Here is a 16,662-nt window from a genome sequence, read left to right as displayed (position 1 = left end):
TAGCATACAGAGCTTTTAAAACAAAGTTAGAAAAGGAAACTAGCTTTTCCTCATATGAGATGTTGCTTACGCTTTTCTTTAGTTATTCCAATTTTAAATCATACTAAGTAATGCCATAGCTGAAGCATCTACACTGATTTATCTGGGCAAAGACAGAACAGCTTGTATACTGCAATATTATCTGACAAAACTAATAGGATGCCAGCATACATTTAGAAATCTAATAGCATTCCACTGTATATTTAGGAAATAAAGGCTAAAGAACAAAATATTTTTAGTATCATTTTATTCACCTAGAAACAAAGAGTCAAAAGTCACAGCATGGAAATTAATTTTATTTTGTAAACTCATTAAAAAGATGTCCATGTACAAAAGGAGGACATTTTAACAACATAAATGCAGACAAAGGAAATTATAAAAATTCAACACATTAATAAAAAGTTGAGTTTTTATTTTCTTTCTGCATAATTCCTTGCGTCTTCCACACCAGCCTGCACACAGTCTTAAGTACAATTGTTAGAAACATGAAAATCCAAGAGGCTGAACATAAAACTATTTGCTCTGCTATAGGAATGTGTTGCTGAAAGATACAAACCCTGTAGCATGTTAGCTAGAAGTAAGACACAAGACTGAAGGAATTGGCTGAAAGGCTTCTAAATTGTTATTGCGCATTCATCTTCTGAGAATTCAATCTCAGTTTTTTTTCTGCAAATATTTAGAATATTCTTTAGGGAAGTAACATCGTTAGACTGAACAGTGGTTTGTCAAAAGATGTATGTTTCCATATTGTCCTAATACATCTAATGCAGATTCAAACCCAAAAACATTTCTGAAGTAAAAACTTTTCAGTCCCACCCAGCGTTCATTCTGCACCAAAATTTACAGCAGCGACATGAAAAGCTACTGTGACATATAACTCAGTCTTCAGTATTGGATACTCTTGACTGCAAGTCTGGACTTAAATCCTTGAGACACTATCAGTGAAAGGTCAAATACAAAACTACATTTCTTTTTAATCTGAGATAATCTGCAATTTAATCTGTCCCTGTTTCTCCCCCCCAAAATGACTCTCAGGAGTCCAGATTTTTTTCTTGTAACCACTACTTGAAGTTTCCCTCAAATGTTTTCTTTCCTGTGTCCTCAATGTAGGCTTGAGACTGTTGAGTGTTTCTCTAGATCTGCTGTTCTTCACCAAGCAGAGTTCTTCAGTCTGGAACGATCCATGTCACATGTGACTCGTTATATTAATTTTCCAAGCGCAAGCGTCCCAACGTTCAAGAGTTAAGTAAACACCTCAAGGTTCACAAAGAGCAACTTGAATGCCTAAGAGTTCATACACTTCCAAGATTTGTGTTTGTCCTCCTCTAGGACGTAGTGCAAGAAACGAGCCCCGCCAACATAAGGCACTTACCTATGTTACACGAGAAGGGGCAGGGGAGAGAACTCTCGTGACATGCAAGTCTAGGAAGAGTCTCACTGGAGAAAACATAAGATCTCGCAGAGTCAGGGCGCACTGCCACTTTATTGTGTGCTGCCGTAACAAAGTCTGCTCTGTAACAGTTATCAGATCCTTCCGTTGGCAGCCACTTCATTGATCTTCGCTTTTTGATGATCATATTTCACAGAAACAATAAGGAAAAGCAAGAGGGTTGCTCCTTGGATAGCAGCCAGCAAAAAAAAATAGTAGTTTAATTGGCAGCCATTAATATTACCTAGAAAGAATTGGGGGGAAGAAAAAAAAGTTAATAAAGATTATACAAGAAAAAATGTCAATCCTTTCAAGCTTAAGCAGTGAAGACTTTTATGCAAAATATGGACAAAACTTAACCAAATCCCATTTCCATCCAACAGCATAGTTTCATTTTTAATTATCCAGAGCAGAAGATGGAACTTCTGAGGAAGATGCACACAGCACAAGGATTGCTTTCTTTTGTGCTTCAATGCCTTAAAACAAGTCAGGTCCCTAAAGGAGCTGATACGCTGTTACTATACGATTTCTTACTTAAAATAAATTGCTGGAAGTTACTTCTACCACTGTAAGACCTTTGTGCAAACAAAGTCTATATACATAATAGCACTGGGCATGCTTCATGAGAGCCAAACGAATTTTGAAAGGCTAACTGGCTGATAATCTTTCTTTATTTCCCCTCTGCCTCTTTTTTTTAAGTCTGTTTTCTTATGCTGCAAAATTACAATGCTTTGCTGACTCAAGATAAAACAGCTAAAAACCTCAATATGTATTTCCATATATAATTTACTTTCTTCACAATGTAAGGAATAGAGATCACTTATCAGTTTTTGAATGAGACAACTCTTTTCAAAAGCAAAAGAAGAAAACGTCCCTGTGCTGTGGCCACAAAATGGACTTGAAAAAGAAATTTCTGCAAATAAAGCCCTGGATAGTAAACTGTTCAGAAACAGCTCCCAGTGAAATGCAGCAGTCAGGGTGGAAGCAAAGCTACACTCATAGAGGCGAATAACTTAAAGCCTTTACCATTTTCACTAGATACATTTTTAAGGAGCCTGGAGCATACAATGTAGTGATAAGGCTTTAGTCAACGGAAAAAAAGAAAGTCTCTTGTTTTACAGCTTAATTGAAACTGGTAAATGTGATTTCTTCTGTGTTTTTTTCTTTTTTTGTACTACATATACTGAAGAGTCCCCTCCTGCAGCCTTTTTAGCCCTGCTGAACGCTACATGGTCTTTCTGTATCTGGAAGCCTGTACCTCCCTTCTCTACTAAGTCAAAGACAAAATAAAAATAATTTAAAAATGAATGATATTAAAGGAAAAATTTGGCAACTCTGTAGATATAAATAAAGGAATTACTGAGACTTTCTCTCTCAGACTTCCTTTGGAACAAAGTTTAGAATTCATGAAAACATACGTGGTTTCTTTTTGGTTCAATTCACCTTTAACATCCCCTCAAAGTTGTTATAACTTAGTGATTTCTACCACATTAAATAATGTTAAATTAAGAAAACTCATTGCTAAAACATTATTCCTGTATTAAAAAATGTGCGCTAACTATTGCTGTACTTCCAAGAACAATATATTGTGGCTCATTTCCAACATGTCACATGAGCCACAGCCAATTGGACCATTATGATTATCAAAAAGGTTTAGAAGACAGTAAAAACAGTGAAGTATACATTGATCCCAACAGGCTATAAATGTTCAGATTAAATTACTTTAATTACTGAAACTTAAGATCCAATTAAATGAACTTGCAATAAAATTAAAGAGTCTTTCCTTGACATTTAAAATACAATATACATGTGAATCTCCATTTCAAGAGCAGACGTGTTTAAAGAGTAGTGATTATCCTTTATGAGATGGGATATTAAACCCATGAAATCTCAGTTTTTGTAGAGAAGTAACAGTCATTTCAATGGCAGCAACCAACACTGAACTGCCAGCAGAGTGAACTTTCTCAGTAGATATTGGGGACAGTCAGTTTCCTCAAATGGCACCATGAGTTAGCACAAATACCAGAAGCTTGGTGCACGTGCTTATAGTTATACAGCATCTACTGAAAAATTCAGCAGTCATTTGTTCATAAAGACTCCTCTTTACAAGTCCTGCCCTGGAAGACCTAAGTCAATTTTAGATGCGAATTTGCTAACTTTCCATAACATTATACCAAATGAAAATCGAGTTAGAAACAGTTACTGATATAAATAGTTAAAACAGTAGCTACTATGGATACTACAGATCAAGACCACCCACGGAGTGCTGCAGCCTTCAGCCTGACATACAGCTGCTGAGAAGGCTCAATTCTGTGTGGTGTCTTTGAACTAAGAAAGGTAGAAATCCCAGTTCTGACAGCTGTCCGAAGGACAATCCACTGAGCTGACCAGCTTATTCAAAAGAGATGACCAGTGAGTCATGAAAGGTAACATCTTCCAGTTCTAGCCAACTCTGGATATATTTATCACAACTTAAGTATTTTACAGAGGGAATATTAGGCACTGTCTTCGCCTAGGCTGCAGCTGCTTCAGAAAACAAAGGCAAGAGCCTAAAAAAAGCACCATCAAATATCCAAAGGCAAGAACCTAAAAAAAGTACCATCAAATATCACATATATTAATTGGAAAATTACAGAATTGCAGAAAAAGATGCTCTTCTAATTTTGAAATTGACTGGGGAAAAAAAGTCTCAATGTGATTAAATTTCACTTGGTGAGCACACAAGGCTACTTGTCACCTTTTGCAGTTTTTTTAAAGAACAACTTAATGCCACAAGTTGTCATCTTTGAGTTAAATGTGCTGTTGCAGACAACACTGCTTTTTAGTTAGCATGCAAATCAAGTTTAAATGGCAAATTCTTTCATACCAAATTTAAAGTAAGCTTAGGCTGTACTTTTAAGCCACGTATACACAGTAGGTCTGGCATACATTTTAACTTTTCATGCTCCTTCTGTTGGAATTCATTAGCCCATTGATGATGGTACGATCTTCTGAAATTCCCAAGGTGCCACCTACTGGTGCCAATAATTATTTTTAACTTCAACTGGCAATAAAAAGCAGACAATATGTTGGACTTTTTAAAAAGAGTATAAATAGCTAGCAGACAGAAATGCAAAATTAACTCATGGCAATTTCAGTGAAGTCTCTTGAAACTAGGAAGCTGAAACTAAGAGAGAGATGGGTACATTTTACTCCCCACAACTGCAGAAAGTAATTTCAGTACTTTACATGAAATATATTCTTCTTCCACACATAATTTAAATATTTTGTATTAAAATAAAAAAATTTCTAAGTATTATCTAGTGATGAAATGCAGTTAGCAGCTGAGCAGGTATTTGACAGGCCTTACAGAGGCAAAATACTACATGCCTATTTTCCATTCTTTCATGAGGGCAATGTATCATTTTGCACAGTCACGTTACTTCATCCTTACATGCACAATGAAACTGTCTTTAACAAAACAGTAGACAAATTTATATTTTTAAAATAATAACTGTGCTAAGACCCAACAGTTCCACATGCTTGATGCTTAACCGCTTCTGACAAAGCCTTCTACTTCATAGACTATGAATAGACTGAAAATAACTTACCAAAATCTGTGTGATTACTCATCCAGCCAATTTCTTTAATAGACACCAGTGCCAACAATCCAGAGCCAACGAATGATCCAATCCCCGAAAAGAAAAAGAACAGCCCCATAATAGCACTCTGCATAGATTTGGGAGCAGCTGAATATGCAAATTCTAAACCTGTATTAAAAGATAAAAAAATGCTATTGGAAGATCTAAGAAATAATAGTTGTTCATTCTAGTTTAGTGCTATACAAGTTACAGGTGTATACTATTTCTGGTATATTAATACTAGCCTTGGATTTCAGGAGACAGGGACTTGAGGTAGTGAATCTCTATCAGTTCCCAGTTCCCTCTATTTACTTTATGAACCCTGTTAAAAGTCATCAATATACCAACCCATTAAACGGACAACATTTGAGATGCGCACTTTGATCTTATTAATATTACATGGGTAAAATCAAGAAATCTTCTGAGGCAGCATATTCATTTTTCTGTCTAAAACTATACTCAAAGAAATTTATTAAACTAACTTCAACCTGGCAAGTTCTATGTCCCCCCTGGCACTTGTTCCTGTATTGCCTGGCTGTTGTGCAGCGCTCACAAAGCACACGGCATTCCCTGCTGAGAACAAAGTCCCCTGGAACTGAATGTCCCTCCTGCACCGACCACGAACATTTATCTCTCCCAGACTCAGTGTCTGTATCTCTGAATGTGCAGACAAGAGAAATTAATTGTAACTGGAAAGGCAGTAATTAGTTTTAATAGAATTTTGATCTCTAATTCTGTGAGCTTTGAGAATTGCTTGCTAACACACTCTTCTTAAGACTTGTAGAAATGGGACTTCAACTCTAAAACTATACTTACTCAAATTTCAACCAGTAAAACAAAGAAAAACATACCAGTGACAAAAATCTGAAAATCTGTGTTACTGAATTTGAGTACCAACAGAACACACTGGGTTAGGCTCTGCCTGGCAAAGACTAATGCCTATGATTAACTCTCCCTTTTAGAATAATACTCCTGTCAAAAATCAAATGGGATTATTCACAAGAGACAGTCAAATACATTCTGTGCAGCGCTTTTTCTCTGACAGGTGAAATGCTTGTTTCAAAACAGTCTGCTTCACACTGAAAATTAATGCTACCTCATCTAACATTCTTCTCAGTAAAGAGAGCGGTAAGAGACTTGAAAATGGCACAAATCTTATGACTTGCGTAATAAAGGTATGCTTTATTTACACCATTACTGGTGTTTGACTTCTGCTGCTCCAAACAGAGTCTAATACAAACATACTGGCATTTCTTTTCACGAAAAGGCTTAATACTTCAAGCCAGACAGGTCGATGTGCCTGTTGCGAGGCTCTTTTTCCTTCGCAAAACATCAGAACGGGCCAACAGCAACCTGTCTGTACTTCCACACAGGAACTGAAACATTCTCTGTGCAACTCAGCCGTGTGGGTTCCTGTAAACACCAACCCTTAGAAGAGAATCGCTACAGACATGGAGAGAGATCTGCAAATGGGGAAGGGGGGGCAAAATTATATTTGAGAATTTAGAACTCAAATTTGTTTCCTAGGTTTTGCCATTAATAAAACAATTTGGATTTTTGAAGGAGTATTTATCTGGCCAATCTCACTTAAAAAAAGAAAAAAAAAAAAAAGCAGCAGTAGACTATTCTCAGGATACAGTAGCTTGTTTTGTAACCTCTTGTTAAGTTACCATAGCTGCTGCAAGTCTCCAGAGTACCAGCCATTACCAGGCTTTTGTACATTCTGTACAAGTTAAGCTCAAGCATGTTACATGAAAGGATCTGGCCCATTGCTTCTCTTGTTTATTTTACAGATATACTGGATGCGAGTGTTACTGCTGGAAACAGATCTTAAGGCTCATACAAAACCCAAAATGGGTGGAACACTGCACTTTTTGCAAAAAAATAAGGCATGTTTCTAAACTTGAATAATGTTTCCAACAGCCCGAATATTTAATCTGGCATAAAGAATATAAAATCTTTTCTTTGCCTTCAGAGATATTTTTGCCTGCTGGCAGCCATTGATAACGATTTCACGCTACCTCAAACAAGCTGTTCTGAAATGAAATTCTCTAGTTGGTGGTGTCGCGTGAGATTACGATTCCCAGTTAAATAAGGGTGCTTTAAGAGGATTGACAGAATAATACAAAAGATTAACGCAATGTGTGTCATCTTTTTAAAGGTACCTCAAGTGTAACTAATGTGGCTTAATAAAAGTATGCTTAGTTTTACAGTAAACAAAAAAGCAAGCATATGTCTCTGCTCTTAGGACATTTAGTCCCCTTTTGTTCATCATAAACATTTCCAAATCACTATTGTTTTGTAACCATTAACACTGCTTATTTTAAAGCTGAATTTCATAGCACAATAGATGCCTTTATCAACTTTTAATATCAAATTGTTAAAGTATACTCTATGAAATCTTGAAAGGCCTTCTTACTAAGAATTCAGTTTAGATAACAATTAGAAGGCAGGGAAAAAAGCTTTGTAAAACAAATAAAATGTAAGTGTAACACACAAAGCAATTAAGATCTGCATAGAATTTCTGGTCAAAGAAAGAAGCATTTGCATTTCTCCTAAAAAAACTGACCAACAGGTTTTGAAGTTATAAAGCTGTTGGTACAGACCCTGCAAGTGCAGAACAGAAGAGTATTCACATAAGAATAGTGTAAGCCTTAAAGACTTCTTACAAAGTCATCCACTAAAGAGCTGAAAAAACCAACCCTCAGCTGGAGTTCAACAGAGGATGCATCAAGTCCTTGACCTTTCACGACCTGCAGACAGGTTTGTTATTTTGCCCTTGGGAATACCTATAAACTAGTAACAGTGCCTGACAAAGAAACAAGAATGTGTAAGAGGGAAGAAATTTACTTTTGCATGAAGACTTGCGTTTCTGACAAGTAATCTGTTCATCTCAGTCCAGATTTAATTGTCACATAAATGTAACTCATTTTACTCTTTTGATAAAAATGCTAAATACAGCCTTAGTTTTAGTAAGTAATTCAATTAACAAGACTTCCATCTTGAGATTTTTGTATGTTAGGATTTGTGATGGCTACTGTTCACACATAATGAAATGTATTGTACTATCGGACAGCAGTGACTATGCAGATACATCCTCTAGCAAAGGATATGTACCAACTGCACTGCCAAAGCGTACTTTCCATTTAAGAATCTAAAGTCTTCAGTGTCTTGGGACTCCTATCAGGTTTCAGTGACCTCAGACCTTCAGCCATTCGCCACTTAAGGGGTTCATCTCCAATACCAACTGCTGCACTACAAAACCTGAAGAACTAGGCTTTCAACTGGTGCAATACAGTAGGACCTTATTTCCAAATGTTGCATTTACTGTCAGAAGAGTTTGTGCTAGGTGCTGGTTTCCAGGTACATGCCCTGTGCATGCACAGAATTAACTGTTGGAGGACGCTGCATTCCCATTGCAAATGGGACACTCCCAGCAACCTGGCATGAGACATCAACCTACCCTCCACCAGGAAGGAAAGAGTACATTAGTGGGGCATTTGAATGCAAGCCACAAAACTACAAATACACACAAATCAAAGCCATATCTAAAAAGAATTCCTCTAACATACTGAATAACTAAAGTAGTTCAATATGTGATCGATACGTCTAATTCTTCCAGTCACATGAAATCCCAGGCCAGACAGCTAGAAGAAAAGCTTACAGCAAATGAGGAGATAGAAAAACAAAACAAAAAGCCACACACCACCTTTTCTTCTACTTGCCAAGCAATCCAACCACCTTTGTTTTATTTCCTAACAACTGTGATGACATGTAACCAGAAACCTGATGGAGAAGTTCTCTGTTCCACTAAGAGGGGAACAAATGGGCCACCAGACAGCTTGGGCTACCGCCAACAGGACGTTAGAGAATCTTATTTGAATGCACTGGGCTTGCCCAGAGTGAGGAATGACAGTAACCTCCTGCACGGGAAACGAAACCAAGAAATTCTGTTACAAGAAATCGAAGAAAAAAGACCTATATGTAATCCCAGTTTGAATGGATGATCTTCAAAGTTCAATATTCTGAAACAGTACTTCGACACATTAATAAGTAACTATAATTAAGCAAATACTAAATGATTTTTAAGTCAAGCCACTGGAGGAGTTCCACTCAGGGAACTCTGCATTCTATTTAAGTAGGATCAGAATAGCTACTTCTACGATCATGACGGGTTTCTTACTGGTAACTACGCATTGCTCCCAAGCACTAGGCATGCAAGCACTGTGCTAAGAGACTCACAATACCCTTCCACTGTTTAATCCAGGACACCTGTGCTAGGCGTAGCACAGTGACAACAGGTAAGTTGCCTGTGCTTTCCTCCTGCTAATGAGCCCTGCGTGTATATGAAACAGACCAGAAAATAAGATTTTGTAGTTCTATTCACCCTCTCCTCCCACTTCACTTTCAGCTTAAAAATCAGTATAATCACACAGCTGTCCACGACACCACACAGAACAGCATTAAGAAATTTAAGATCTGCATTTGTTGAAAGGCAAGATTCTGAACAGTGTTTCCATTTCCCTACTATCACACTGAAGTATTAAAACAACTATAGAAAAATTGATCTGTAAATAAAGCAGATGATACTGTATAAAAAATAGCTACTTCATTACTAATATTCACAAAAAAAGTAGTTTAAATTGAGCGTTACAAATTTTGTTATTTCAGGAGATGTAAAAAGTCAAGTAATATGAATTTAAATTAGTGACAAATCTTTCTAAAGATGGTTCTTTTTCCCCTCAGAAAAGTGTTGACACTTACTAATTCACTTTCTAAATTGTGAGCTCAGTTTTTACGCCAAAAAAATTACAAAGCAGAAATTTTATTTGCAACACAGGGAAAGATTCAGAGGAAACAACACTGCATCAAAACTATTCTTTAAAATACAATATTGAAAGTGTATATTGTTTTCCATTAGGGCTTGCAAATATCCAATTCTAACTGGATGACATGCAAATATTTTAAGTGTTGCTCTACTTGAAATTCAGTCTTGAAAACATACTTTCATATAAAAAATTTTCAAATGTGAAAGACAATTGTGTGCTTTGCCACTTATATTAAGTTATATGGTATAGTATTATATTTGGAAACATTAGAGCTTATTTATAATGATTTGAGAAGTAAGTATTTCTTTTTTAAGAATCCATCATTTAGGACAGATGAGAAAGCAGATTTAAAACACACAAAGACTCTTACCTGCTATACTTGCAAATATTTCACTGAATCCAATCAGCACATATTGAGGAATCTGCCACCATATCGGCAAATCTGCAGCATGGTATGTAACATTTCCAATTGTCTGATTAATTGTTTTAACCTTTACAATTTTCAGTCTGTTGCTTTCCAGAATTCCTGCATTAAGGGGGGGTAAAAAAGATTGACCTAAGATGCAAACATTGTTTCTTCATATTAAGAATTAAATTACATATTAAGAATTACATTACAATTCAGTCCTGCAGTGCAATTACAAACTATAAAACAGGAATATATATCTCCTTATTTCCTAACATAAAGCATTTCAGATTATTTTTGCTACTGTTACTTCAAGACATACAGTTCTGCCATAGAATTAGTGATTATATTCTTATTCAGTAGCAATAATTATAAGTACTTAAGCCTTTTCCAGATGGATTAGCTGAGAGCCTTCTCATACAAACTATGTTGTTCGGTTTTTTTAAAGAATCTCATTTTCTCAAACTACTACTTTGCAGTGTTAAACCACTGCACCTGCCACCACAGTATTAATAAACGAGAACCCATTTTCCTTATTGAAATGGCTACACTAGTCCTGTAGAACTATGAAAATCCTCTGTGAGTATGATCATGACATTTATATGACACTTATCATCCCAAGAGATCCAAAAGCTCATTAGAGCTTGATTTACAAGCAATACATTGCAGAGAAAGTACTTCATGTAGAATGAAAAATAGACATGATAATGTAAAATATAACCATTTTTAGCTTGCTCAACACAACAGTTTAGAGTAGAAAGTGAGTATCAAATAATGCTGTAGGGTTTTTGTTGAAGTTGCCCAGATTAAAGGATTTGCCGCACTGTTACATAAAATGCACAGAATAGCTAATAGTTAATAAAATTCCCCGCCTCACCCAAAAAGGACCTCTATAAAAGAATTCTCAATATCCTTGGAAATGAGGGGAATTTATTAATCACCAGTTCAGAGGAGCAACAGTAAGTCAATGGCACTGCTACTTGTAATACACGTTATACACACACGGCCTCCCATTTTGTGCCTGTCCGTTTTGGTCTCTTTCTGCTTACTGAGCCAAGATTCCACCTAATCTTGGGGCACAAAATATCACTCCTCTTACATACAAAACAAAATTGTACAAGATTTAGAAGACAGACATGATGCTTCATGGATATCATACTATGTACAAGTGATTACATCTGTTTCCTCACTTCTAGCTTTTTCTTTCCTAGAGGCAGCCAAAGGATGACATGGACATTTAATACGATGCTGACAGAACCTATTGACAGCACTTTTCATATAAAAAAGCACAAGCCATTTTTAATGCCCAATGTAACATCTGTTCTCCTGTTTCTTCTGAGATCTATGACATACAAACCTTGAGGGGGCCAAGCAGATCCCCATGTCTCTCCTAAGTTAGTGTTCCAAGGGAAACGAGTGGTGTTTGCCAAAACACCTCCACACCACAACATGCAGCTTCTTATCAGTCCTGACCATGGTGAGGGACCCAAGCTGGGACCCAAACCCCCCTGTAGTCCCTATATGCATTCTGTAGGTGAGGCCATAACTGAACACGTTCTAGAAATCACATGCTTAAGGATAACGTTGCATTTCGTTATTGTAGGGAGTTGGAACTCCAAAAACCAGACTTGAGGGAGCACACACGAACAAGTGACTTTGGAAAGTACTTTGAAAAGGATGGAAAGCTGCATTTATATAATGGGTCTTTACTCATTCATAGCAGTCCAGAATCTCTTCAAGTACAAAATCTTGCAACAGCTCTACAGCCTAATCTCATGACACACAGAAAACAGAATTACTCAAGTTTGCTTAAATACTACCTTGAGGCCCCAAAATGTTTCTTAAAAAGTATGTTTTCCTTAGTAACATCTGTTTTTGAGGTAAAGACTGTTCTGAACTTAGTACCTTTTAGTGTCAAGCCACCACATTTTCTCTACCTTCATTTCTTTTCAGGTGACCACTTACCCATCTTATTTTTAAGTACTTTTCTTTAGCTTTTCAGCCACCTCAGTGCCCTCTGAACTGTGAAAAGCTGATGTCATTAAAATAAACCTGGATTTCTTGGTGTTTTAGTTTTAATACAGCTGACAAACATTTTAGAGTGGAACTTAACTAAAATGTAAACAAGGCAGTACAATCAGCTAAGAACTCAGACATAATTTCATTCATATGCATTCAACACAAAATTATTGCACCTCTAATGCTAACTAACATTAACATCTAGTGATCCTTAATGCCTCTGATACTCTTCTTAACGTAAGTAGATTTAGGAGGTGTTTAACCACACAGGAGCATAACTACAACATACCAAGCGTTGTCATAAATTTATCTTCAAGGCCAAGTACTTCAGAATCTAGAATCTATGAATTCTTTCTTAGACTTTGATAGACAAGCTTCAAGTTTAATCTTACAGTTTTAGTAGTTAAAAGAATCTTAACTGCTTGCTACAATTGTTTAAACTCTATAAATGAAGTAGATTTTCCAGTTGAATAACCTTATATACTGCTGCTCAGAATTTATGATAAAATGCATGAAGCACTGCAGATGTTCATTAAATCTAATCAGTTGTATTCTCATACAGTTTGTAAGGTATTTAAAATAAGCCAAAAAAATCTAATAGGTAGCCTAAAGTAGCATCCACAACTAATGCCAGTTAGATAAGTAAGTTAAAATGGAAATATGGCACACAAAAAATTATTAAGATACTTCCAAGACTGCAAGTTAAGACATTAACAGCTTCATACTTTTAAGATGTTAATCAATGTCTACCTCTAGGCAGAAATGGTGGGAATTAATGTTGTATTTTAAGAATATTAAAATATGGCTTCTATAACTAACATTTAATGAGAAAATAAAAATTTTATGAAACACGAACCAACAGAAGCTTTCCACCCTGCTAAAATAAACAGAGTTTCCTATGCCCCAAATTTGTTGCAACTGAAGCTCTTAAATTCATGCTATGATGAAGGGATGTTAAGTTAGTCTAAAGGTTAAACTTTCCAACCAGATTGCAGATAACCACCCGAAGAATTTACCTTCTCAGTTTCTACTGTGGAAGAGTTAGGAGAGGCTCAAACAACAAAATTGTGTGTTACATTTGTAGGTGAATAGAAAACAAGTAGTTGAAATTTTTAAGAGTTCTGCTATGCGAACCCATTCCCCAACTCAGCTATTGTAGCTCAATAAGCTTTTTTCCCCCAGTACTAATGAAGACAGATATTGCTGGGTTTGAACTCACTTACATGTGAGCCAGCAGGTTCTATTTAAAGACCTGACATTTAACTGTTCTACATCATCTTCTTTTGCTGGTAGCAGTGTCCTAAGTTAACATGGAATAAGAGAAAAATTCCTATTTTAAGTTTAAATGACTTTGCTTTAAGAGCTTTACTTGCCCACACGCAAAGTGACCTTGGCCTAATAAGGTAATTATCTCTCTCATTGAAAGAAATCTTAATAGCCATATAAAGTGTCCCTCTCTAAAATATAGGAGATTACAACTGCTGAAATTAATTTATTTAATGCTATAATGCTTTATCAATATGTTCATTACAGTGATACTAGGTGAAGGCTATAGGTTCTATGAAGCATTGCTCAGAGATGTTCAGTTCCACATCAGCAGTGCTTAACAACTTTAAATCATCTCAAAAGCAGCTGATTTATGGTTTGAACAGAGTTGTCATCTTTTTCCTTTCATGCTACAGCTAAGCTATTTTACACTACGGTAATTCCCAAACATTAGGGAACATTAAGATGGGGAGAAAAAAACCCAAAGTGTGAGGAAATTCTTGTTCAGCTATAACCTAACTTTATTGTTTCAGATAAAGTGAAATTTTACCTAAAATTCTTTCCCTGCTTTAATACTTGGAAGTCAAATATATGAAGGAACATACTTATTTCTGAACTAATTTGTTTTTCAAGGTAAATAAATTTTCAGCTTCAAGATAAATTGTTAATAAATCAAACAACATGGACCTCAACAATACCATAAAGATTATTTTAAGAGGATTAACAGCCTTATACCCAAACACTGGACACTTTGTTCAGACAACCTAAACACTGATCATGAAGCTAAGGCATTTGTTGAGAAAATACAGTCAGAAGACAAATAGTTCTCCTCTACCAAGCATACTAGAAAGTAACACTGTATATGAAAACCTTAATTGACAATTGGTTTTAAAAGGTATACTCAAAGTCTATTGCAGGCAGGCAAAATGGTCCAATTTTATTTCAAACATTCAAAACAGTAAGTTTTTGGATCAAGTATCTTTCATTGTGGGAAATACAGTCATGCAGTTGCATTCTAACTATCCCATGGAAAAGACTTCTCAATAATCTCAAATTAAAGATTCACAAAGGTGTTTTTTTTAAATGCTATTGCAAGTAGCTGAATAAATAACTATGGAAGTAGATCTCAGAGTTGTTTTCTTACCTGCAGCAAATGCAGAACACATTACAAAGAACATTCCAACTGCAATCCTCTTCAGTGAGGATGGGAGCAAGCCATTCCTCTTTAAAATGGGGTCCACCAATTTATCTTTTAAGGGTATTAGGATCAGAATAAGTACTGCATCAAACATAGTCAACCAGGCTGCTGGAAACTGAAAAGATAAGATGACTTAAGTTAGTAATTTCCTACTTAAGGGTTGATTTTTCCTATTATTTTACAAAGGAAAAAATATTTTTGATGGAAGACTGAGATCCAAAATAAACCACAGTGTACTGATAGCTACTGTGAAAAGAAAAATAAGAGTATGTAAAAGCTGAGGAAAACCATCAGTTATTCAGGTTTTCCTTTAATTTGGCAGTTCATAATTCTCTTAGCTCAGAAGCACAAATGCTTCCCCACTGTATAACTATAGTGACGAATATATACTATGCTCTATATAATCTATAATAATATATAACACTATAGATGCACCTCCAGCTGGGCTGAGGTGGGTGTTGGGTGGGTTTTTCTGTTTTGCTTTGTTGGTTTTGGTTTTGGGTTTTTTGGGGGGGATGGATGGGTGTAGGAGCTTTCCAGTGGGACTGAACAATGTCAAGTGCCCAGAGAAAAAAGGTTCTTTTCAAAAAAGCAAATACTGCACATTGTTCCAAAGAAAACCAGGAATAAAAAAATTACTGGGCCAATGAAGAGAGTACTCTGAGAAAACAAAATGTAGAACTCAGCAAAGATGTTTTGCAAATTTTTTTTAGGACCTTACTCAATTTTTATTTTTATTTTTAAAATAAAAGTTAACTATCTAACTAAAACTGTACAAATTCCTTTTGAAAGATGAGGAAGCCATTAGCATTATCACAACGTGAGGTTTTCTGCATGCATCCTGAAATGCATTTAATGGGAAAAAATCACTATCCTTTGGGAGCTTTTCTACGGTTGAGATGTTTTTAGTCATAGAACACCTGTCTGAGGAATGATTGATTAAGCCACTCAAACCTAGTAAACAAAATTGTGCAGACTATTTAAGTGAATATACCCCAAGATACATTTTTAAAAGCATTCAAAGTCAGTATTAATGGCATGCAAATCATGATTTAATGCAGTTAAATAGTCCCTATTATTTTGCTTTCAGTGATATACACTAGTCTGACAGAATTAAAACGTTTTTTCTGCTTCAGTCACGAAAAACATTTAATAGCCAGGTTCTATAGATCTTCTATTATTAGGCTTAGAACTTTCAGAATTATGGCACAGAACAGTAGAAACAGAGTTTAGTCACATAATACAAAATTCAATTAAAATTAAACTACACTTGTCAAATGAACAAAGAGAATGGTGTAACACTTGCATCCTTTCTCATTTGCAAGACTCAGTAATTGGCAGTAAGATTCCCGTCTGTATGAATGAGACAATTTCTACCAAGCTTACTAATATTTAGCCTGTGTTCTGAGCTAACAAACCAAGACAGCACAGGAAAATTTATAAAAATGTTCTGGTTTGGGAATATTTTTTTAAATTGCATTTAGAACAACGTGATACTGTACTGTGTTCTGAGCTAACAAACCAAGACAGCACAGGAAGACTTACAAAAATGTTCTGGTTTGGGAATATTTTTTAAAATTGCATTTAGAACAACGTGATACTGTACTGTGCATTGCACTGACTCTTTGACCCAAAATACAAGCACGGCTTGAACTATGCGTTTCTGATGCAGATTTAGTTTTTGATACTAAACTGTTTCCCTGTGTGTGTAAACTCAAGGTTAGAATAGATGAATATTCTTCTAGAGGTTACGCAGGATGACCAAGGGGCCTGTGACAATGTGAAGTTACACCCACAGTAAGAGGAAGACAGCCACGTTCCCTTGAGGCTGCAAATCTCAACCACTGCAAGAATCT

General features: G+C 35.9%; 1 protein-coding gene across 1 annotated transcript in view; it reads right to left on the bottom strand.

The window, feature by feature from the left end:
• Nucleotides 1-314: 314 nt before the first annotated feature.
• The window catches only part of SLC15A4 (solute carrier family 15 member 4), a 30,734-nt gene continuing 14,386 nt past the window's right edge, over nt 315-16,662 (bottom strand). Inside the window, exons 5-8 of the mRNA XM_037375318.1 lie at nt 14,753-14,921; nt 10,288-10,443; nt 5,059-5,217; nt 315-1,712 (exon numbers count right to left, since the gene is read on the bottom strand). Of these exons, the coding sequence (XP_037231215.1) occupies nt 1,564-1,712; nt 5,059-5,217; nt 10,288-10,443; nt 14,753-14,921 (633 nt within the window). The 3' untranslated portion in view covers nt 315-1,563. The remainder of the gene's footprint in view (nt 1,713-5,058; nt 5,218-10,287; nt 10,444-14,752; nt 14,922-16,662) is intronic.

The sequence above is a fragment of the Falco rusticolus genome, chromosome 1 (genome assembly GCF_015220075.1).
Source record: "Falco rusticolus isolate bFalRus1 chromosome 1, bFalRus1.pri, whole genome shotgun sequence".
Classification (NCBI taxonomy): domain Eukaryota; kingdom Metazoa; phylum Chordata; class Aves; order Falconiformes; family Falconidae; genus Falco; species Falco rusticolus.
This window is presented reverse-complemented; position numbering and strand designations above follow the sequence as displayed.